This window comes from Sus scrofa, chromosome 9 (genome assembly GCF_000003025.6).
Source record: "Sus scrofa isolate TJ Tabasco breed Duroc chromosome 9, Sscrofa11.1, whole genome shotgun sequence".
Lineage (NCBI taxonomy): Eukaryota > Metazoa > Chordata > Mammalia > Artiodactyla > Suidae > Sus > Sus scrofa.
In genome coordinates, this window is record NC_010451.4 from 26,721,460 (window position 1) to 26,746,142 (window position 24,683).

Consider the following 24,683-nt stretch of genomic DNA (forward strand, 5'->3'; position numbering starts at 1 on the left):
CATGCTGACATAAAGTTAGCACCACCAGGGTGGTCGATAGGAAATTATCAGGTAAGCAGAGGTCACACAAGCCACTAGGCTAAGCCACCCTAACGAAGGATAGAAGTGTTAGGAACACTTGCAGAATTTTCAGCCTCAACTGGGAAGTCGATGCGGCAGGGAAGGTGGTCAGCTGGGTCTTAAACTGGTTATTAGTCCGTTCTCCAAAATATGTGGTTGAGCCAAATACAGAAGCAACCAGGAACCCAAGTGAGAAGTACAGATGTTCCTTGACTTAGGATGGTTCCATGTAACGACATTTCATTTTTTTTTTTTTGTCTTTTTGCCATTTTCTTGGGCCTCTCCTGTGGCATATGGAGGTTCCCAGCCTAGGGGTCTAATTGGAGCTGTAGCTGCCGGCCGATGCCACAGCCACAGCAACACAGGATCCGAACTGCGTCTGCAACCTACACCACAGCTCACGGCAACGCCAGATCCTTAACCCACTGAGCAAGGCCAGGGATCGAACCCACAACCTCATGGTTCCTAGTCGGATTCGTTAACCACTGAGCCACGACGGGAACTCCAAGGACATTTCAATTTTACGATGATGTGAAAGTGATACACATCCAGTAGAAAGCATCCCTTGAATTGTGAGTGTTTATCTTCTCCGGGCTCTCCATATGCGGTGTGACGCTCTGTCATGATGTTGGGCAGAGGCAGGGCGTGATCCCAGGCAGCCATGGGATCCTGGGGGTAAATAGCCAGTAAACAGACACGCAGTCCGTGCCCTTGTAACTATTCTGTTTTTCACTTTCAGTACAGTATTAAATAAGTGACATGAGAAACTCAAGACTTGATTATAAAATAGGCTTCGTGTTGAATAATTTTGCCCAACGGGGTCTGCTAATGTCAGTGTTCTGAGCATGTTGAGTGGGTTGGGCTCAGATGTTCAGTAGGTTAAGTATGTTAAATGCATTTTCGACACGGGATATTTTCAATTTATGTTGGGTTTATCAAGGTGAAGACCCATCATAAGTCAAGGACGATCTGCGCATTAAAACATAGAAGGTGGGGGCAGGGTGTTTGGTCTTCCACCAGGTGGAGGGAAAGGTGGGGTTTCTGTGCATTAATTTAGTGTGTCAGGGTGATCTGTGTAAAGCATCTTATTCATTCATCCCTGTCGCTTTTCTCTCCACCTGGGTTAGCAATTCTCGTGGGTCTGGTGTGTGCTGAGCTGAAGTTGGTCCTAGTGTACATGCTTGTCCTGAAGGCTGGTGCTCGTATCATGGTGAATGAAGTCCACAAAATATAAGAAGAAAGTATTATTATTATTATTTCTGCTGCCCTGCCACATATGGAGTTCCCGGCGGGGGGTTCAGATCTGAGCTGCAGTTGCAACTTACGCCACAGCTGGGGCAACACTGTATCCTTAACCCGCTGTGCCTGACGGGATGGAACATCCCTCCTGGTGCACAGAGATGCCACCCATCCTGTTGTGCCACAGCGGGAACTCCCAGGAACTATTTTTAAAATATTTGTCTATTTTTTCATGCTCCTTCCCTAGTTTTTTTTCTTATTCCAAGACTTCAGACCATGATATTCATCAAAGGAGTTGTAGCCAGCGATAGTTTGCTTGGTTCAGCTGTATGTGGTATCACTTAGATTCTTTTAATTCTCATTAGTAAGTCTATGCATTGTCTCCACCAGTGAGTCAGGGTGCTTTTCTGAACCTAAGTGTTTGCATGCTGGGCCAGAGAGCTCCATAAACAGGTTAACCCTATAGCTGTGTTCCCAGCCTGGAGCAATTTTGCTCCCCAGGGAACATTCGGCAAGGTCTGCAGGTGTTTTTGGTTGTCACAGCTTGTGACACTTCATAGATAGAGGCCAGGGATGTTGCTAAAATCCTGCACTGGCAGGACAGCTCCTAGCAAAGAATTATCCAGCCCAAATGTCAACAGTGCCAAGGTTGAGAAATGCAGAAATGCAGCTCTAGAGGAATGTATTTTTATCCTAAATATGTCTTTAAAGACATTCTAGCTGAAAAGAACTAAAAGGGATTCGTCAGCCACTGAGAGAAATCAGACTAAAGAAAGACGGTTTCATAAAATCCAGAGAATGGAAGTATAAAATCACCATTGAACAATGTTTCTCTAACATTTAAACCATTTATTGAAAAATGCGTATTTTTATTTTTTAAGATTATCCCTTTGGCCTGGGTTCGCCGTTTCAGTATCACATTTTGAAAGCAGGCTCCTGTTTAGTGCTGATGTGAGTTATAAAATACTCCGGAACGAGACGGTTCTGGAGTTCATGACTGATCTCTGCCACAAGACCGGCAGGTCCTGCTTTATCGAGACGTGTGAGAAAGAGCTGCTTGGGCTCATTGTCCTCACAAGGTAAAAGCCTGCATTGAAATAGATTTTTCTCTAAAGAATGTGCTATTTATGCCACGTGGGAACGGGAATAGCATCAGGCACTGCCTGAGCACGGATCCGATCAGCCTACTCACCCAGGTTTAGACCTGGTCGTCTGCATTGTCTAGAGTTCAGGCTTCCTCATGGGGTGTGGGGGGCTGGCCGCAGTTCCTTTCTCCTGCTGTACCCCCTCCCCGGATCCCCCGCGGTCTGTGCTTTGCTGCCCCAGGCTGGCTGCTGGATGCCGCATCCCTAGTTCTGCCTTGTAGACTCCTATAGAGTCTCCCAGTTGTTACTGCTTTTCTGAAGCCCCCACCTGTCCACTCAGTTGGAATTATTCGGTTCCTGCCCCTGTGCTTCTCCCAAAGCCCAGGGCTTAGAGCGACCTCTTTGGACCCACTTTATTTCATTTAATTACATCACAGTGTAGCCGAGCCGAACCCTATGTGGCCTTCCCAGGAAGACCCCAGCCCCATGTCCTCTGCGTCAGCTCCCCTCTGAAGCACGGGGATAACAGTATCTGGTGCACTTCCCTTCACCACAATCCGGGGTCAGTGGATGGGCTTTCCTTCACGTGGGCCAACGGACCCAAGTTTGGTACTGTAAAAACAGGGTGGAACATCAGGTCTGTGCCTCATCTTTGCTATAAGATTATGGAGTCCCTGGGCTGAGCCCTTTCAAGTCTGTGGGTTTATCTCTGTCTGTTTTGCCCTCAGTGCACATTGAACTGAATGGAACATGGGCAGTTAGGTGACTTTTTTTTTTTTTTTTTGCCTTTTTAGGGCCGCACCCACAGCATATGGAGGTTCCCAGGCTGGGGATCTAATCGGAGCTGTAGCTGCTGGCCCACCTACACCAGAGCCACAGCAGCGCCAGATCCAAGGCACATCTGCAACCTCACCACAGCTCACGCCAACGCCAGATCCTTAACCCACTGATGGAAGCTAGGGATCGAACCAGCATCCTCATGGGTACTAGTCAGGTTCGTTTCCGCTGAGCCCCGATGGGAACACCCATGAACACTTTTTTTTTTTTTTTTTCAGAGAACCCACTAGCCTGCTTCTAGTCTGGCTTAAAATTTCCACTTGAAGTCGTTTTTCTAGGTTACGGAGCAAAGAGGCAGCACTAGTTGAATTCCACGCCCCCTACCCCCTTATCCTGCTGTCAAGATCATGAATTAGTTTATCACACTATTTCAAAGTCACCTTGCAAGGCACCAAGAGCCCCGGAGAAACTTGACAAGGAGGTTTCTGTCCCCAGGCTGGGGCAGCCTGAGAGGATGCTTTAGGCCACAGTGCTCGCTGAAGGGGAGAAAGGGCTTAGATGAACTTAGCCCACCTGCTTTGCAGTTTTGTGCAGGACCAGCCTTCGATGGGAGGTTAAGTAGGCTGCCACAATTGTGGCCAATCAGCCTTCTTGGAGTACTATTTTATTTTAATTCATTTGTCTTTTTAGGACCGCATCCGCAGCATATGAAGGTTCCCAGGCTAGGGGCCTAGACCACAGCCACAGCAACGAGGGCTCTGAGCCGCAACTTCGGCCTATACCATAGCTCATGACAACACCAGTTCCTTAACCCACTGAGTGAGGCCAGGGATCGAACCCACGTCCTCATGGATACTAGTTGGATTCATTACTGCTGAGTCACAACAGGCACTCCTCTTGGGGTAGTTTTTAATCAGAAAAACTAGCAGGGAATTAAGAAAATCTGAGTGACTCCAGGAGCTGATGGGAAAGTTTTGAGCAAGGCTTTGGCCTCTGAACACTTAAGAATGATTTCCCTGAAGTTGCAGCATCTCAGTGAGAAAAGCACATGATGGGTCTAAGGATGCTCCCGCTGGTGTTTTTGGAATATGGAGGTCTTCTTGTCAAAGGAAGTTATTATAAATTCATGCTCTCCTCGGATGAGAGCTGATCATTTTTTAAAAAGTGATTATTCTTGAATTACTATTTTCATAATTTCTGAAATTCTAGAGAATACTCTGAATTAAAGCTGTCGTGACCTTGCCACTGAGCCTGGGGGATTTGGGAGAAGAACTTAAAGATTTCTTGCATTTACCAGATACAATAACAAGACCTATCGCATCGATGACATCGACTGGTCCGTGAAGCCCACACACACATTCCAGAAGCGGGATGGCACTGAGACCACCTACGTGGATTACTACAAGCAGGTCGGACTTGTCTTCCTTCAGCCTCATGACCCTTCCTTTCGGCTCACAGGGGTCTCGCAATTCCTCTCCAGTCTCCAGAGTCCCCTGGACCATCAGGCTGAGTCTGCCTCCAACATAATTCTCTGACCTGTCCCTTCCCCTCCATCGCTACCACCCCTGGCTTGGTTCAGGCCCTCCTCCTGTTGCCAGCTGTCCCTCCTGTCATCTGAGCTATCTCCTAGAAGCTTATCTAGGAGCTCCCGGGTGGTTCAGTGGGATAAGGATCCGGCATTTTCACTGCTGTGACTCTGGTTACTGCTGTGTCACAGGTTCATCCCTGGCCTGGGAACGTCCACACACTGACGGTGTGGCTGAAAATAAATAAACAGGAGTTCCCCTTGTGGCTCATTGGGCTGAGAAGCTGACTAGTATCTGTGAGGATGCAGTTTCGACCCCTGGCCTCGATCAGTGGGTTAAGGATCTGGTGTCGCCGTGAGCTGTGGTGTAGGTCAGATGCAGCTCGGATCCAGCATTGATATGGCTGTGGTGCAGGCTGGCAACTGCAGTGCAGATTCGAGCCCTTGCCTAGGAACTTCCATATGCCACGGCTACAGCCCTAATAAATAAATAATACAATTTAAAAAGCATGTCTAATAATGTCACCTCCCTGCCTTACATATTTCCATGGCTCCTTAGAAGGCAGTTCTAAGCTGGTGGGCAAAATTTTCAAGGCCCTTTACGCTCTGGCCCCTCATTGCTGACGTCCCATTTCCTCCTGCGTCCTGCTGTGCTCACCCTCTGTGGTTCCCTGAGTCCCTAATGCCCCTGTGTGTTTTCCACATGGGGCTTCCTCTTCCTGGATGTGCATTCACAGCCAGCCAGTCACTGAACACCCTTCAATATGCAGCTTGGAAGTCGCCTCTTCCGAGATGTCCTGACGCTCTGCCCAGGGCTCTCCTGCCTGCACTTAGTGCTCCCAGCTATCGTGGCAGGACCTGAACGGCTCGACTTCCCCTCTCAGCTTGGAGCTCCTGATTTCCGACACCAAGGGCTAGCTCGGTATCGTGCAGGTCGTAGATACTCAAACATTCACTGATGGAATCTCCTGCTGATTCTGGGAGCCTGATTTATAAGGATGACACATCTCTCATCCCCACCGTCCATCCGAACAGTTCCTTTCAGAGGTGCCTTCTCTTTAATGTGCTGTCATAGTCCAGTCTCCAAAAGCTCACTGCTGTTTTATTTACTTATTTATTTTGCCCCTTTTTTTTTTTTTTGGCCATTTCTTGGGCCGCTCTTGTGGCATATGGAGGTTCCCAGTCTAGGGGTCCAATCGGAGCCACAGCTACTGGCCTACACCAGAGCTGCAGCAACATGGGATCCGAGCCGCGTCTGCAACCTACACCACAGCTCACAGCAACGCCGGATCCTTAACCCACTGAGCAAGGCCAGGGATCGAACCTGCAACCTCATGGTTCTCAGTCGGATTCGTTAACCATTGAGCCACGACGGGAACTCCTATTTTGCCTTTTAGGGCCACATCCCAAGCACATGGAGGTTCCAGGCCAGGGGTCGAATCAGAGCTACAGCGGCTGGCCTATGCCACAGCCACAGCCACACCAGATCCGAGCTGCATCTGTGACCTACACCACAGCTCATGGCAACGCCGGATCCCTAACCCACTAAGCGAGGCCAGGAATCGAACCCGCAACCTCATGGTTCCCAGTCAGATTCGTTTCCACTGCTCCTTGATGGGGACTCCCTCACTGCTGTTTGAAAACCAAAAACAAACATAAAGCAAAACCTGGCCTTGACCTTTCTACACCTTCAAGAAAGGTGATCTCCTCCTCCTTAGCTCATTTCTGTGGAAGGTCGTCTAACTAGATCTGAGCGCCTCTTTAGTTCTTCCTTCCTGAAACCTCAGCCGTCTGGTATCTGGTTCTGCTGCTATGGAGGTAGCTCTCTAAGGTCAAGGTCAGTTACTTGACTTCTTAAAATAAGTTGACTTCTTATTTTAAGGGGTTTTGGGTGGCTTTGGATGCTAGTGACCACTCCCACCGAGCAGAACTCTCTGCCTTGGCCCCTCAGCCCATCCCTGGAGGTTCTCAGGTCTTCCCCCGCCTCCTTTGACCCCACCCCACCCCCACCCTGCTTTCCCCGGGACAGTAAAAACTATCATTCGCCATGGTCCCCTAGGTCGGATCTTTTCTTCATATTTTGAGATCGTTCAGATACAACATTTTTGCCTTGCCCTCATTCCCCATCTGCGTTTTCAGACCGTATTTGCATGAATATCCCACAGGCACTTAAACTAACATCATTCAGACTGAATCCACTCTTCCCCACTCCTGCTTCTCCTTGGAATTCTGCCTCTCGGGAAATCACAGTGCTTTCTTCCTCTCCTTCACCCACACCTCCTTGTTCAGTTGTTGCCAAGATGAATTCTGCCTCCTTTATCCTTGAGTTCTCCCTGGACCCTCTTCTCCTTCCCAGCCATGTTCCCCCTTCCCTTCCCAGCCCTGTCCCCCCTCCCCAGCTATGTCAGGCCCCTGTCCCCTTCCCCCTCCCCAGCCCTGTCCCCACTGCATTAGTGCAGAGTCTCTCAGAGATTTCTGTCCTGGGGATCGCAGCCCCCTTTGTGGTTTCCTCACCCCAGCTCTCTCCTCACTGGGACCCATCATCCTCAGAGAGACTTTTCTGAAATGCTGCCCAGAAATGTGGTAAAGAGCCTAAACTCTGAAATGAGATGGTCCCGCACTAGCTGTGTAACGTTGGGCAAGTCACTAATGGTGGAGCCTCTGTCAAGGGAGCCATCTGTCAGCCTTCATGGCGCCAGGGAAGCACTAACCCAGGAACTAGTCTGAGCTGAGCTTTTCATCTGGTGCCTGCAGGTATGAGCACTGGGTAAACAGCCTTCAACTCCAGCATCACGCTGTTTGACTCCATCTCACCCCTTAACCTCACCCGCACGGCATTCCCACCGTGCCTCCACGCTGCCATCCACCCCCCCACCCCCGTCTACTTACTGTCACTCAGCCTTCACTCATGTCCAAGAGACACTGGCATAAAGCCATACTGTACCTTTCCTCTTCCCCACCTGGTGAAATACTAGGTCAAGGTCAAATGTCATCTAGTTCCTGAAGTCCTTTCTGACTTTGCTGCCTGTCACACACAGAAGAGCTGGCCATTCTCTCTCTGAGCATTTGTAGCGCAGATCACATTGCTTCTGGAACACGTTTTCCCTAAAGAACTCGGATGGCGTTTGGCATTTGGCAGAGCATCTTGTGCAGAACTGTGCTCCATATGTGTTTGTTTATTAAACACAAAGTTTGTTAAACATTTGGCTTTTCTCCTGCATGGTTGAATTCATTTTTCTTTAATGTATTTTAGGACCTGTGACATTCTGAAAAGAGAATCATGATAAAATCCCCCTCACTTTCTCTGTAAAGAGTTGTGGTGTGCTGCATATATATTGTAATTAGGGAGAAAAAGAAACAAAATGGGGCCACTTTCTAGAATGTCCTCCTCTCTGTCCCAGGAAAGGAACGATCAATTTTGGTGTAGTCAGCTCTCAAAGTGGAAGGCATCTTGGAGTTCCTGTTGTGGCTCAGTGGGTTAAGAACCTGATTAGTATCCATGAGGATGTGGGTTCGATCCTTGGTCTCGCTCGGTGGGTTAAGGATTCAGCATTGCCGTGAGCTATGGTGTAGGTCACAGATGTGGCTTGGATCCAGCCTTGCTGTGGTTGTGGCAGAGGTTGGCAGCTGCAGCTCTGATTAGACCCCTAGCCTGGGAACCTCTATATGCTGTGAGTGTGCCCCTAAAAAAACAACAACAACAAAAAAGTGGAAAGCATCTTGATATCGACCTTCGTATTTCTCTATTTTATCTTATCATGAAACATATTTTCAAATGCTCAGAAAGTGGGGGCACAGGAGAGAGTAAAGTTCACCTCCTACCAGAGCTTAGTGGGGCGTGTTCATGGCCATGCCCCGGGTGAACAGAACTCTCTCTTCCTCTCTTCTCTTCACGTCCCTGTTTTACTCGAGCTGTTCTGGGAACTCCTTGTGCTTCCATGTTTTCTTCAAAGTGCTCTCTTGGATTCCACCTCCTTCGTGAAGCCTTCCTTGATTTACCAGCCATAAAATGTTTTCCCTACCACCCTGTCCCCACTCCTCGCCAGGGACCCGGTCTTAAGTGGTGTAACAAGCAGAGATTCCCAAGTCTTAAGGGATGAATCCTGGCTCTGCTGACTTCCAGTTATGGGACCTTGGAAAAGTTCTTTGATTTCGGATGGTGTTTGGGCATCTGTGAAGGGGATGATGATAGCATTTGACTCATGGGTTTGTTGTTAAGATTCGAGGGGGAAACATGTACGTGCTTAGTGGATATTATATTATATTGTGCTTCTGCCTTGCTTTGTAGATGCTGTCGTTATATGTGAAGGCAGGGACTGTGCCTCTTACCTTATTCCTGCAGTTCCTGAAATATAGGAAGCACGAGATGTGAATTAATGAAGTTGTGTATGACAACACTCTTTCTATGAAGACTTCTCAAGCTTTTTAGTTATAGCATTGCTGAAATCACCATTTTTAAATTTCTTTTTCCTGAATTGTTTTTTATTTTTTATTTTTTTAATTAAATTTTTTTTTTCTTTTTATGGCTGCACCTGTGGCATATGAAAGTTCCTGGGCCAGAGGCCACATCTGAGCTGCAGCTGCAGGCCTATGTCACAGCCACAGCAAGCTGTATCTGTGACCTACATGGCAGCTTGTGGCAACGCTGGATCCTTAACAACTGAGCAAGACCAGGGACTGAACCTGTACCCTCACAGAGACAGTGTTGGGTGTTTAACCCACTGAGCTGCAAAGGGAATTCCTGTTTTTTATTTTAATGACTTAAAGTCCTTATTGAGTAGGGAAACACTCACTTCTGGCCTCCTTAATTGCAATTTTTGATGTCATCATCGCTTAGTCCGGGGCATTTTGTAAATTCTAATTCCAGTCATTCTGTCATCAGTGTTGAGTAAGTTATGCTGGGAATGAGTGTGAATGGGAACCTTTGCCTTTGGAAGGTAAATGAACTCCTAGCAAGGTGAGAATGTTGAAATTCAAGTTTACCAAGGAAATGGGGTGGGGTAGGAGCTAATGATTGCCGAGGAGCCCTTATACCTTGTGGTTTACTGGGGACACCTCTGAGCCCCTGTGCCCCCCATTCCATAGATGAGGAAGGGTCAGTAACTCCCTCAATGTCACGTTCCAAGTAAGGAGAAGAGCTGTGACTCAGGTTTACGTTCATCAGACCTCAAACCTGCTTCCCTCTAACATCATATTGTCCTGAGATGTAAGGACAGTTATGCTCTTTTGGGGAATCTGAGGTTGACTCAGTATAACATCATATTGTCCTGAGATGTAAGGACAGTTATGCTCTTTTGGGGAATCTGAGGTTGACTCAGTATAACCCTTGCCTCCAGCTTGTGTATAGGTATTTTCAAAAGGAACACAGATACTTAGAGCCTGTTAATTATGCCTGGGGTGGTCTGCCTCAGTCTCCAATGATGGAAATGAGGCTGTTGAGTCAGCCGCAGTGGGGTCTTTGCACTAAGGATGGAGCCATCTGCAGGCTGTTTGACTCTGGATGAACTCAGAAGAGAGCAGGGAAGGGAGTAACAAACAAACAAAAACAGTGTCGGAGTTCCTGTTGTGGTTTAGCGGGTTAAGAACCTGACTAGTATCTGGGAGAGTGCGGATTTGATCCCTGCCCTTGCTCAGGGGGTTAAGGATCTGGCCTTGCCTTGAGCTGCAGTGTAGGTTGCAGATGCAGTTTGGATCTGGCATTGCTGTGGCTGTGGTGTAGGCTGGTAGCTGCAGCTCCAATTTGACCCCTAGCCCGGGAACCTCCCTATGCTGCAGGTGAAGCCCTAAAAAGAAGAGAGAAAAAACAAACAGTGTTGCGTTATAAACGATAATAAAATTATGAAACTGGCCCTGAAGTATAAAAGATAGGTCCTGTGGAGGCATTCCCTAGTGGCTCAGCACAGTAAGGATCTGGTGTTGTCACTGCTGTGGCCCAGGTTCGACCCCTGACCTGGGAACATCCACTTGCCATGGGCGTAGCCAAAAAAAAAAAAAAAAAAAAAAAGTGGAAAGGTCCTGGAAAGGAAGTAGAAAGGAGTAGGTAACCATAGGGATTGGTGGAGACCTTCTTTTTTTCTCTATTGAAAAGGATTGTTTATTCACCTTGATATGACCTTGCTGCTTATACGCAGGGATGCGCATTTTATGGTATTTCTAAGTTAACTTTTCCTTCCTTCCTTTTCCATTCTGTAGCAATATGACATTACGTTATCTGACCTAAACCAGCCAGTGCTTGTTAGTCGGTTGAAAAGCAAGAGAAATGATGACACTGAGGCTCGGATGATCCACCTGATTCCTGAGCTCTGCTTTCTAACAGGTAAGGTTTATGTTTTATACTCCATCAGGCTCTCCATCACAGGCTCCTGACACTTAGCTGTGGGGAGAACCTCCTTAAGTTAGCTGAGTGCCAGAGCTCTAATTTAATCCATGGAGGATGGCCCTTTAAGTTATTTCTTTGATCGTAGAGAATGTGGGAGGATAGAGTGCCCTTGGAAATTGCTTGGCACCATGAAAGTTACATTTCCTCTATCGTGTGTTTTCCATTAGTTACTTTTTTGGGGGGGGGGTCTTTTTAGGGCCACGCCTGTGGCATACGGAAGTTCCCAGGCTAGGGTCCCATCAGAGCTGTAGCTGCTGGTCTACGCCACAGCCACAGCAACACGGGATCCGAGCCATGTCTGGGACCTACACCACAGCTCACGGCCACGCTGGATCCTTAACCCACTGAGCAAGGCAAGGGATCGAACCTGCATCCTCATCAATGCTCGTTGGATTCGTTTCCACTGAGCCATAACAGGAACTCCTCCATTTGTTACTTTGATGTTAAACTGACTTCCAGGTATTTTCCTAAAACTGAGCTGCTTGCCCTCGTTTTTTTGGAACGTCGCTAGTTTAGGAAACTACAGGACTTTAATTTTCTTCAGGTGTATTCTTTGGGTGCCAAAATGATCCTTACTTTCTTTCTGCATGAGCTTCCAGAAGGTAAACTCCACTCATTGTAGAATCTGAATAACTTGTCTCAGGCACTTTTCATCACATTCCTCTGGTTGCCAAGGTGAGGCTAAGAAGGGAGGACTTCCTACATTTTACGTTTTTGTTTTGCTCGGATCAGTTATGATGTGTATGTATTTCTTTTGTGATTAGAAAAGTTAATAAGGACATCAGCCTTGTGGGGAGAAATGTCTGTTTTTAGAGTTACTCTGACCTTTCAGATCTGCAATTTCCATGGTAGCCTCTAGCGATGTGTTCACTGAGCACTTGACAGGTGTCTAGCAAGGCTCGGGGCTTAGATGGGCGAGCGCTGTTGAACACAAGGTGGATGTCTAAGGTGCAGTTAATGTGGAAACGACCTCATTAACAATGTTTTTGCATTGGTTACATGTTGATAATATTTTGGATATACGGAATTAAGTGATATATACTATTTGAATAATTGCATCTGTTTCTTTCCGGCTTTTTAAAAATGTGGTTTCTCGAAAAATTTAAATGCCATGTGGCTCGCATTGCTATTGGATGGTGCCGTCCAGATGGTGAGGCTGATTCAGTTTAAGTGAAAAGTTTTATTACCCTGTGCCTGAGATGGGCCGGAGTTACATCAAGGCCTGTTCATTTTTTCTTCGTTTTCATTCACAATGAATAGGGCTTCCCGGCCAGGCAACCTCTGATTTTCAGCTGATGAAGGCTGTGGCCCAGGAAACGCGTCTCAGTCCTCTGGGAAGGCAGCAGCGTGTGGCCAGGCTCGCAGATGACATCCAGAGGTATGGGGACAGCTCCACATCCAGACGCTCCACAGCATCTCTTTATTAACTAGCTTGTTACCAGGAATAATATCTCGCCTTTATTAAGCACTTAGCATGCGCCAGGCAGTGTGGCAGCCCTGTCTGTGTATTGTGTTTAATCTTTACATCAACCCTATGGATTGGGAATGAATGTAATTAGTCCTACATTTTGCCAAAAAAGAAACCATGGCTTTAAAAGCGTTTCGGAGTTTGCTCAAGGTCACATGTTATTACATGGCAGCACTGAGAGTCGAAGCCTGGGCTGTCTGGCTTAAAGGCCCATTTTGCCACCCCTGGGGCCACACCAGAGCCTTTCCATCTCTGCGTGTCCCCCGTGGGCCCAGGCTTCCCGTAAGTCTCTTGAGCAGGGGGAAAAGGGTAAGTAGAAATAGAGGCCAGGAATTCTCAAAAAAATAAGAAACAAAAAATAAATAAATAAATCTGTCTTTGGATGGTTCAGAGAGTTATAGTTCTGTCTTTAATGATTAAAATTCTTTCGAAAATAAGCACTTTAATGATTTAAAACTCACCTCTCCACAGAAACAAGGATGCTCGTTTTGAGCTCGAGACCTGGGGGCTGCACTTCGGATGCCAGATGTCTCTGACTGGCCGGGTCGTGCCTTCAGAAAAAATCCTCATGCAAGACCATATAGTAAGTGCTCTGATTTTATTTTCATTTGAAAGTATTTTCCTAAACGCGTGTCCGTTTGCTCATATGTGAGAGTGACTAGTGGGCTTTATAATGTAATATTCATTTGGTTTCTCCATGGCCACATCTCTGCTCTTCCTTTGCTCCAAACCTGCAGGTCCCTCAGGTTTCCTTTTGCCTTTTCCGTTTCTTTTTTTAGGGCCACACCCATGCCACATGGAAGTTCCCAGGTGAGGGGTTGAATCAGAGCTGCAGCTGCTGGCCTACACCACAGCCCCAGCAATGCCAGATCCGAGCGACTTACCCTGCGACTTAACGTCACAGCTCATGGCAACGCTGGACCCTTAACCCACTGAGTGAGACTAGGGATCAAACCCTTGTCCTCATGGATACCAGTCGAGTTGTTAACCTGCTGAGCCACAGCAGGAGCTCCCCTCTGTTTTCCTTTCTTTCTTTCTTTCTTTTTTTTTTTTTTTTTTTTTAAGGGCTGCACCTGCAGCATGTGGAGGTTCCCAGGCTAGGGGTCCAATTGGAGCTACAAGCTGCCAGCCTACGCCACAGCCGAAGCAACACGGGATCAGAGCTGCGTCTGTGACCTACACCACAGCTCACAGCAACGGCAGATCCTTAACCCACTGATCGGGGCCAGGGATGGAACCCACATCCTCATTTGTTTCTGCTGAGCCACAGTAGGAATTCCCCTCACTGTCTTTTTTATTTAATTTTACTCTGAGTAAATGTATTCAACCTATCAAGATCTTAATTTTTTCCAGTGTCAACCTGTGTCTGCAGCTGACTGGTCCAAGGATATGCGAGCTTGCAAGATTTTAAGTGCACAGTCTTTGAATAAATGGCTGATTATATTTAGTAACAGAGCTGAAAGTGTGACGGAGAGCTTTCTGAACTGCTTGAGAAGAGTTGGAAGTCCCATGGGATTTAAGGTGGATCACCCCAAAATGTGAGGAGATGCTGAAAATCATCCCAACTTTTCCCCTGTATTAATTTGGTTTAGTTAGAGATAATGGCTGATATAGCTACAAATGTTACTTTATATCAGTAAAATTTCCTAATATAAAGGGCCAAGAAAATAGTTACAAGTAGATAGATGTGGCAAGTTTTATCCAGTTAAAATATATTTTATGTTCGTCTTTTTTTGCTTTTTTTCTTTTTGCCTTTTTTAGGGCCGCTCCTGCGGCATATGGAGGTTCCCAGGCTAGGGGTCAAATCAGAGCTGCAGCTGCCGGCCTGCACCACAGCCAGAGCAACTGGGGATCCGAGCCTCATCTTCTACCTACACCACAGCTCATGGCAGCGCTGGATCCTTAACCCACTGTGCGAGGCCGGCGATGGAACCCACAACCTCATGGTTCCTAATTGGATTCTTTAACCACTGAGCCACAACAAAGACCTTATGTTGGTCTTTGTAAAACCTTATTTTCATAGTTCTTCCTAGGCAGTAGCCTCATTCCCTCAACAGCTTTCCAGTACCAACTAGGGTATAATTCTTCAATAAATCCATGTATTGCCTCCTCAACTTTTCCTTAGTTCTTCCATATCACTTATTTATAAAACTTAATAACAAACAGGATATTAACAAATAAAAGTTGAGTTTCCTGACTTATTGGATAGATTTTATGTTTTGAAATTTAATGTGAAAATATGTCTGTAATAAGTTTTTCTTATTCTGTTACTATAGCCTGAGGTTTTTTTTTTTTTTTTTTTTTTTTTGCCTTTTAGGGCCACCCCTGCAGCATATGGAGGTTCCCAGGCTAGGGGTCAAATCAGAGCTACAGCTGCTGGCCTATGCCACAGCTACAGGAATGCAGGATCCGAGCTGCATCTGTGACCTACACCACAGCTTATGGCAATGCTGGATCCTTAACCCACTGAGCAAAGCCAGGGATGGAACCTGAGTCCTCATGGATACTGGTCAGATTTGTTAACCACTGAGCCACAACAGGAACTCCACTATAGCCTAAGGTTAGTCATCTAGCTAGTTTTCTGATAAAACCAAGGTCATTTTTTTAGCTTTTGAACATTTATTATCTACTACTGTATGCTAGATAGCATGCTGTTTTCATGGAATGAGATAAATATGATGCTTTCAGTTTACGAAGGGGTCCATTCATACTCAGTCATACTCAAAATTGAATATTGTTTTGTTTTAGAAAAGCCATAAAGTTGGTCATACATTACTTCATAACTTGCTATGCTTAGAAGAGAGCAACAGATACTTGTTTTTCTTCATTGTTGTGGAGGTGCATGTCCTAGTTGCAGGGTGGAAAGTTATTCTTTAAACATGGTTATGAATTAATTACATTAGCATCACAAGCATTCTTGAAAACCATAGCTGTCCCAAAGTCTCATTTTACACTGGCGTGTCGAATTCTCCTCTTATCAAATCTGTTAACAAATCTCCTGGTTTGAGTTTCACCTGCTCTAATTTCTCTTAACCTATGAGGTAATAGAGCAGGAAAAGATTCATGAAAGAAGCCACAGTCCAAGAACTTGGACTTGCACCATAGGGTCCTACACAGATTCCAGCAAGGCAGTGCCCATGATCTATTCTTGGCCTGATTTCTTTTAAAGTTCTTTTATTCCATCATTTTCTTTTCCATGAAGTATTTATTTACCCATGAGATCTATAAGCATAGGTTTGCAACCCATCTGAAACAGCACTGCCAGCCATTCCTGAAGTTCCCTTGGAACCAGGAAGTGGCAGACAGTGGTCCTGCCACCTGCTGGGCAGGTGTTAAAAGGCTGCTGGGAATTGGGACAGCCTATTCATATATATGTATGAGAGGCTGAACCTATGTCAAGAAAATACATATGTAAATGCCTCTGCATGGGAATTTTTTTTAACCCTCTGGCCCCTAACATAATGTATGCACAGAACTGATCATTGCTAAGTACTTGTCCACAGGTTGATTGATTAAAGCTAACTATTCCAGGCTTCAAACAAGGTACCACTAAGGAAAAAAACAAATAATTTTATGTCTGAATCATAGATTATCTGAATATCTTGATCTAATTAACCTAATTATTTTTATTTTCAATTCCCGGGGAGAATTGCTAGTCTCGCTTTAACTTGAACTCTTTTTCTGATGTTTGATATTGAGACTTGTGGTTTCAAAAGTTCACTTATTTTTTTTAATCTTTTTGTCTTTTTCTAGGGCCGCTTCTCACAGCATATGGAGGTTCCCAGGCTAGGGGTCCAATCGGAGCTGCAGCTGTCAGCCTACACCACAGCTCATGGCAATGCCGGATCCTTAACCCACTGAGCAAGGCCAGGGATCGAATCCGAAATTTCATGGTTCCTAGCCGGATTCGTTAACCACTGAGCCACAACGGGAACTCCAGAAAGTTCTCCTTCAACCCCAATTTAAACAACAGAATTGTTATTTGAGTAGCAGACCCTCTATACAATGGAAAAAATTTTATTTTTCAACAACCTGTTTTTTAAACTAATAAAAATGCTAATTAAATGTTTCTGGTTTATCTTGTGTGGGAGAAGCAATTTTAGATTCAAAAGGATTTCACTTTAATGATTTTTTCCCTCAAATTATAGTCTGTTATAAAAACTGATGAATATTATTTTTAGCTGCGTGTGACTTTGTGCTACTAAGAAGAGAATGACGCATTTTCAAAATTAATCTTTTTCTGTAGCATAAAAGTACAAGAAAATCCAGCTGCGTTTCTTCACGCCATACAGAAGCATGTGGATCCTGAGGTTCAGTTGGTGAGTACAGGGTAATGTTTTTGTGTTTCGGGGTATGATTTTGTTTTTTCCTTATACCTAACAACTTTGAAAGAAGGCGTTTGAGCATATTCTCCCATGATATGTTTGCAAATTGCTGTGCATTTTCCCAGGCACCCAAGAAAGAGCCCCCAAATCTTAGTATTTTAATCAATATATTATTTCCCTTCATGTTTCCATTATTAATTCTTTTTAAAAAATTTTTTTTTATTTTGGTCTTTTTGCTATTTCTTTGGGCCGCTCCCGCGGCATATGGAGATTCCCAGGCGAGGGGTCTAATTGGAGCTGTAGCCACCAGCCTACGCCAGAGCCACAGCAACGCGGGATCCGAGCCGCGTCTGCAACCTACACCACAGCTCACGGCAACGCCGGATCGTTAACCCACTGAGCAAGGGCAGAGACCGAGCCCGCAACCTCATGGTTCCTAGTCGGATTCGTTAACCACTGCGCCACGACGGGAACTCCTCCATTATTAATTCTTAAATGCTCATTGCTATTCAGCCTCCTGAATGTCTACATATTTTCCAACTTGTTGAGGGGTCATCTTTACTTAAGATTTAAGACAAATCACCTCCCGTCATATCCCATAAATGTTGTGTCAGTGTGTTCTCCCAGGGTTTCAGGAGAGTCTTGGAAGGTTTAGGGTTTCCCATGTCACCTCAGGCCCCATGTTTATGCTTCCTCTGAATTCTTGCCCGCCTTCACGAGGGCTTTTTCCTCCTGCATTGCCATCACCCCAAGGAACCCATAATTGCTTCATTTCCCAAAGTGTAGTGTGTGCGAGTGCTGTGTGTGTGTGGGGGGGGTGGCGTATATAGCTGACTTTGCTGAGGGTTTGGGGCCAAGGCATGGTTATATCACATGCCAACATTCCATGCACATTAAAATTGACATCCCTTTCCTTAAAAATCTCAGCCATTTCTGTGACTTGGAAATGTTCACTACGTCTCCCACTGTTTGTGGTGCTTCTCCTGCCCATCTCCTGTCTTACCTCCCTGGCTCATCCATCCCAGCTCCCAACATCCCTGTTCGTTTCTCACGCACAGGAGTTTAACTCTCTGTTTTCCTTTTAGTCAGAGACACACACACAAAATAGTTCACAAGGATGTTATAATAAACAAAGGAAATTCTCACCATAAGAGCATTTATTTTTCACCTAAAAAAAGTAAAATCAGATTTCACATTGTGGCGCAGTGGAAACGATTCTGACCAGGAACGATGAGGTTGTGCGTCCGATCTCTGGCCTCGCTCAGTGGATTAAGGATCCGGCACTGCCGTGAGCTGTGGTGTAAGTCGCAGATGCGGCTTGGATCCCTAGTTACTGTGGCTGTGGCGTAGGCCGGCGGCTACAGCTCTGATTGCCCTAGCCTGGGAACCTCCATATGCCGCAAGTGCGGCCCTAAAGAGCAAAAAATTAAAAAAAGTTATATCAAACTTACAGAAAAGTTGCAAGACTAGAACAAAGAACTCTAATATTCCCTTCACCCAGATTCTCCAATTGTTGACATGTTATCATATTTACTTTAACCCTTCCTCCCTCCCTCCCTCCCTCTTTCTTTTCCTATGTATGTATGTGTGTGTGTGTGTGTGTGTGTGTGTGTGTGTGTGTATCTATCTATCCATCCATCTACCTACCTGCCTACCCAATTAGGTACTTATCTACCTACCTACCTATTTTGTCCTGAACCATTTGATAGTAAATTATAGGCGTGATGTCCAGGTTTCTTGGTAGGGAGCTACCTTGAGACTATGTGAATATCCTCTTCTCATCGAACTTTTATCCACTAGTTTTAGAATCCATTGTAATTCTTTGAAAATTTTGTATTTTTTCCATTTTTCTTCATTTATTGATAATTCGTGTCTGAATCCATTACTGCTATGATGGTTGCCATATAGTGACTTTCTAATTTCATACTTCCTTCTACATTTATTAAGTGGCATTATATTTTAAGGGGGAGCTTTCTCTTCTCCCGTTTTTTGTTCGTTCACTTATTTACATCAGTATGGATTCCTATTTTATTTACCAGCTTATAGTCTATTACTATTATTATTTATTTTGATGTTCAAATTGTCCCTGGTTTTGCCAATGGGAGCCCCATTCGAGCTGGCTTCTGTGTCTATTTTGACCTGTTCCCATCTTTTTTGGAACACTTCCTTACTCTCTGGCACAGCAAGATATTCCAGATTAATCTAAGTTTTGCTGCCCAACTCTAGATTCATATATTTCTCCAATGAGCCCAGATTCCTTTTTGTAGAGACCCGTATTTAGAGACCAAGGTCTGGGTACTGGGTGTGTTTATTTGCTACTGGGGTGTCACTGCCCCTAGGCTTTCTCAGTGAGAAAAGCTAGGAAATTGTGCATGTGTGTGTGTGTGCACACACGTGTGTATCTGATGTACTTTATACACACACACACACACACACACATGATACTTGCATCTATTTTATTACTGTATGTTGCTAGGTATATATTAAAGCATTTTATTAACATTTTAAAGTATTAAAAACGTTTGCATCTCCCAGTACCACAAGAAAGTGTCCCCTTTTTCCATCTTTGTACCTCTTTTCTCTGACAGTGAGAAACGTGGCTCTTATTTCCCGCATTCTTGCTTAGCTCCCCATCCCTGGTGTGTGCCAGTCTTACCTGGCTCCCACCTTCTGATCCTGGTCCGCACTGGGTCACTGACTTTTACTGCCGTCTACTTGCTTAGCTGGAACTCATGGGATGGAAAGCAGGAAGGCCCTTAAAAGAATTTTGCTAATAATTTAAAATAGTTTCCCCTACTTTATGTAATTAAGTGTAAATAATTTTAGCCCTCGACATAGTGATTTTGAACAGTTCTATAAGTAAAAAAATAACTTTATTTTCTGTTAATTATGACAGTGCCTGTCTTTTTTTCTTTTTTCTTTTTGTAATTTGAGGGTTTTGAAAGTAGAGAATAAAATATAGGAAGGAGATGGAGTTAGGCCAGGAAAGGGAAATACCTGATGGGAAGTAGAGGCAGTGACCGAGAGGGTAGAATTTCAAAATACCAGGGCAGGTGTTCCCGTCGTAGCTCAGTGGTTAATGAACCCAACTAGTATCCATGAGGTTGCGGGTTCGATCCCTGGTCTCGCTCAGTGGGTTAAGGATCTGGTGTTGCTATGAGCTGTGGTGTCGGTCGCAGACGCTCAGGTCCTGTGTTGCTGTGACTGTGGTGTAGGCCAGCAGTATAACTCTGATTTGACCCCTAGCCTGGGAACCTTCATGTGCCACAGGTGCAGACCTAAAAAGACATAATAAATAAATAAATATTTAAAAAATAAAAATAAAAATACCAGGGCACCTGATCCTTAACCTACTGAGCACCTGAAGCTTCTTTCTCCGTGTTTTCCCTCCCCTCACACCTTACACCCAAGTCCTGGTAAACAAAACCTGTTGTTGCAGCCTTCTTTTATGTTGGCTGTCCAGTGCCTAATGGGAAAAAGCCCACAGTTTTAGCGACTGCTCCACTTTGCTTCTCTGTGGCTGACGTTTGCAGGGGAAACAGTGGGGATGAGAGCTGGAGAGCCACAGGGAAGGGTCACTGCAAAGAAGGGAGGCAGCTGGGGAAAGAGCCAGGACAGAGGGAATGTGAGGAGACTAACAGACTCCAGCTGGTAGAGAAGCGAGGTAGGGTTGGAAGGAGGCTTTGTGGAGTGGATGGCTCATGAGACAGAGTTTCAAGTGGCTCAGCTTCATTGTCGGGTCTTCACAGACCGCTTAAGAGAAGACCTGTAGGTATGTTAGTATTTGCTCCTTGGGAACAAGGCCAGAGATGTTTGGAGAATCCATAATTCATTTTTTAAAAGCTTCCCCTAAACATAAGTAAATCGACTTTCTTTGTCCTGTTTTTGTTGCATTTAGGTGATGTGTATTCTGCCTTCTAATCAGAAGAGCTATTATGATGCCATTAAAAAGTACCTGAACTCCGACTGCCCGGTCCCCAGCCAGTGCGTGCTTGCCCAGACACTCAGCAAACAAGGAATGATAATGAGCATTGCCACCAAGATTGCCCTGCAGATGGCCTGTAAACTCGGCGGCGAGCTGTGGGCTCTGGAGATCCCTGTGAGAAACCCTCACTCTCTTCCTTTTGCTCATCAACCCATCTCTTCATGTGTTTTTAAAATGAAATCCAAGTAGGAGATATTTTCCCTTGATCCCGGAAATACTTGCTTTGTCTGTTTGTTGGGTTGATTTGTTGCTTGCCTGTGTATCTGCTGTGGGTTTCATCACCCCAGCCTCCAGGAGGGGACCTGGGAGGGAAGGTGAGCCATGGTCCCTGTTCCCAGGGAGCTTCAGTCAAGCAGACAATGGAAAGAGCATCTGGTTTGGCACAGACTTGGAGGGAATTGATCTGGAGCTTCTCAGCCATGGTTTGCAATCTGGGCTCCATGGCCTCTACCTTTCCCTGCTTTCAGCAGGATGCTACCTCATAGAGTAGACTTGTATCCTGGATGGGACCCCCCAACCCCCAGACTTCCAGGGCTTGGGGAGCTGACAGAGCGTGGGATCCAAACCTCCAAGCTGTGTTGGGGACTGACAAAACCCTCTTCTCGTTCCTGAACCGTAGCCACCCTTGAGGGGGAGGGAACATTATCCATCCCCTTAACCAGAATGTATGAGGTTCCCCCTGGCTGCTCCTCCTGGAGGGTATAGACAAATGAGGATTCTTAGCTGAAGAACGGGGAATGGAGTCTCTTTGGATTCTTTAGGCCCTTAGGCAGGGGATAAATGGACTGACCACTTTGCCAGAATCTCTTAAGCCGCTGATGGGTCTTGCCCACCCTCGCAAAGGAGGGTGGCTGTTTGGACTGCAGTGGGTCTCTGAGGCAGGGCATGTGCTGTGCTCCTCCCTCTCTTCTAAGTCTCTTTGATTTCTGGTTTAATAACCTGCCTCCTTTGGACCTTGATCACCCTGGCACAAAGCTTAAATCAACTGCTTTAATAACCAGGGACAGTCTTTTAAAAACTTCATATTCAGTCATTGCTTGAGAAAATAATACCATCATTCCATTAAATCATGACCACTTTCACGTTGCAGTTGAAGGCCCTGATGGTGGTTGGGATTGCCGTCTGTAAAGATGCGTTCAGCCAGGGAACGGTGGTGGTGGGATTTGTGGCCAGCACCAACCCCAGAATCACCAGGTACTTTTGAAATTGCCCCAGCATCTTCAGTTATGTAGACTATTGTGGTTTCTTCTAAAGACACTACAGAAAGGGATAGTTTTTATTCTTCACTCATTTTTATTTTTATTTATTTATTTATTTATTTGTCTTTTCTAGGGCCACACCTGCAGCATATGGAGGTTCCCAGGCTAGGGGTTGAATCGGGGCTGTAGCCACTGGCCTACGCCAGAGCCACAGCAGCTCGGGATCCGAGCCGCGTCTGCGACCTACACCACAGCTCATAGCAACGCCGGATCCTCAACCCACTGAGCAAGGCCAGGGATCGAACCCGCAACCTTATGGTTCCTAGTCGGATTTGTTAGCCACTGCGCCACGACGGGAACTCCTTCTTCACTCATTTTTAAAATATGAACACCTATGGCCCTAAATTATACTTACATATACAAACATGATGGATAATACTGAGCTAAAGTGTAGCTTCATTAAAAACTATTTTTATAGGTGTTCCTGTCATGACTCAGCGGTATCAAATCCAACTAGTATCCATGAGGATTCGGGGTCGATCCCTGGCCTTGCTCAGTGGGTTGAGGATCCGGCATTGCTATGAGCTGTGGTGCGGGTCGAAGACACGGCTCGGATCCCAGGTTGCTGTGGCCGTGGTGTAGGCCAGCAGCTATAGCTCTGATTCGACCCGTCACCTGGGAACTTCCATATGCCGAGGGTGTGGCCCCAAAAAGCAAAAAACAAAAACAACCCCCCCAAATTATTTTTGTACAGACATTAGGACAAACTATTGCTTATATGTAAATCATATTCCCCAAATGATGGCTGTGTAGAAATTCCTGTGCAGTTATTTCTCAGAACACCTGCATTATATTGGGTGCTGTTCTGGGAAGCTTATCTGTTTTATGTCAAGCAGTGGAGAAGCAGATCACCTGGCTTTACATCCTGATCTTCCACTTATTTTATGTACATGCTCAATACATGTTTGTTACTATTGCAATTATTATGTTACTATACTATTGTTACTGTATAGTTTGTTGCTGTTACTATTACTTTTGTTTTACTCAAAGCCCCTGGATGTGGTGGTGGTGCACACAGCTGTGAAAAATGTAGGCAGGATGACACATGAAACATGGACTCACAGCACCCATGCCATTGTAGTTCTTAGAACTGGTGTGGCATTTGTGTCTAAACAGTGTGCTTCCAGGCTGCTTACAACATGTCTTCTTCCTAGAATTAAACTCTTTGATTGACTCCATTCAATTTGTGATTGAGTATATGTTTGGGATTGTGAGGCCCAGGAAAATCGTAGCATAACTGCGTGCCTCCAGCTTCAGTCTGGGCTGCATGAGATCCCTGTTCTGTGTGTCACTTCCTTAATCAAACACATAAGGGACTTCTGGCTTATCAGTAGCAGTTTTAATGGTGTCATGACTGCTGGCATATTGAGAGAACTAGAATTGACGTGGCCACATAAGTCCTGATCTTCATTTTCCAAGTGCTTTTAATGAATAATTTTAGGAGGAGAATTGCTTCTGAAATCTAGATAGGTTAATTCATGTTAAAATTTCAATTGCTGGAGAGCCCGTCGTGGCTCAGTGGTTAGCGGACTCGACTGGCATCCATGAGGACACAGGTTCGATCCCTGGCCTCGTTCAGTGGGTTAAGGCTCCGGCGTTGCTATGAGCTGTGGTGTAGGTCGCAGATGTGACTTGGATCCTGAGTGGATGTGGCTGTGGCATAGGCACGTGGCTACAGCTCTGATTGGACCCCTAGTCTGGAAACTTCCATATGCTGCAGGTGTAGCCCTAAAAAGACAAAATGACAACAAGATAAAAAAAAAAAAAAAAGATTTCAACTGCCAAAAAAGCTCACCTGTAGAAGTGAAGTTTATGCCTGAGAAGTCTTTGAATATTTTGAACATAGAAGATCTACTGCTAAACCAATAAATTCCTTTATAATCATAACGCAGTGGTCTCTATTTATCTGTGCTTATTATGTACCAAGTGCTGTACTAGGTACTTTTCATATAGTATCTAATTTAATTTTTACAACTCTGTGAGGTACTGACTACCTACTATCATGTACATTTCCTTGGTACAGATGAGGAAATGAGACTTAGGTTCACATAGCAAATCGCCTAGCTGATGAGTGTATCAGCCAGGAGTAGAACTCAGATACGGCTGATGCTAGCTAGCCCTGTAGCAAGAAATGGTGTTTGGGGGTGTATGTGAGAGGAAGAGCATTTGAATGTATTGTGATCATATTAGGAACAATTGATTTTTACACATAGTGTCTATTTTTAAAATTGAAATATAGTTGATTTACAAGGTTGTTATAATGTCTACTTCTTGATTTCATACTGGTGCATGTGTACCATAGAACTTTTGAAGGTGAACTTCAGTTTTCTTCTGTGTTTACTCTAGGTGGTTTTCCCGCTGTATCCTTCAGAGATCAACAGCTGATATTGCAGATTGCTTGAAAGTCTTCATGACGGGTACAAAAAATGTAGTGGCGGGGAGGGGCTGCAAGGCCTGTTCCTTCAGACCCAAAGGCCACAAAACTCTAGCCCACCAGACAGGTGGAAACAGGCTCTTTTTTTATTTTTAAAATTTTATTTATTTTTTTATTGCTCAATGAATTTATTTCATTTATAGTTGT

The 24,683-nt window shown here is 45.3% G+C and overlaps 1 protein-coding gene across 4 annotated transcripts in view; it reads left to right on the forward strand.

Moving 5' to 3' along the window:
- Positions 1-24,683, forward strand: part of PIWIL4 (piwi like RNA-mediated gene silencing 4) — a 71,897-nt gene that overhangs the window by 41,500 nt on the left and 5,714 nt on the right. For 3 of the 4 annotated variants that reach the window (XM_021102054.1, XM_021102055.1, NM_001315802.1), the window contains 10 exons: positions 2,181-2,378; positions 4,459-4,570; positions 10,879-11,002; positions 12,326-12,443; positions 13,005-13,116; positions 13,887-14,071; positions 16,780-16,852; positions 20,757-20,957; positions 21,934-22,037; positions 24,449-24,519. In XM_021102054.1, coding sequence (XP_020957713.1) covers positions 2,181-2,378; positions 4,459-4,570; positions 10,879-11,002; positions 12,326-12,443; positions 13,005-13,116; positions 13,887-14,071; positions 16,780-16,852; positions 20,757-20,957; positions 21,934-22,037; positions 24,449-24,519 — 1,298 coding nt within the window. The remainder of the gene's footprint in view (positions 1-2,180; positions 2,379-4,458; positions 4,571-10,878; positions 11,003-12,325; positions 12,444-13,004; positions 13,117-13,886; positions 14,072-16,779; positions 16,853-20,756; positions 20,958-21,933; positions 22,038-24,448; positions 24,520-24,683) is intronic. The other variant, XM_021102053.1, reaches the window with a different exon arrangement.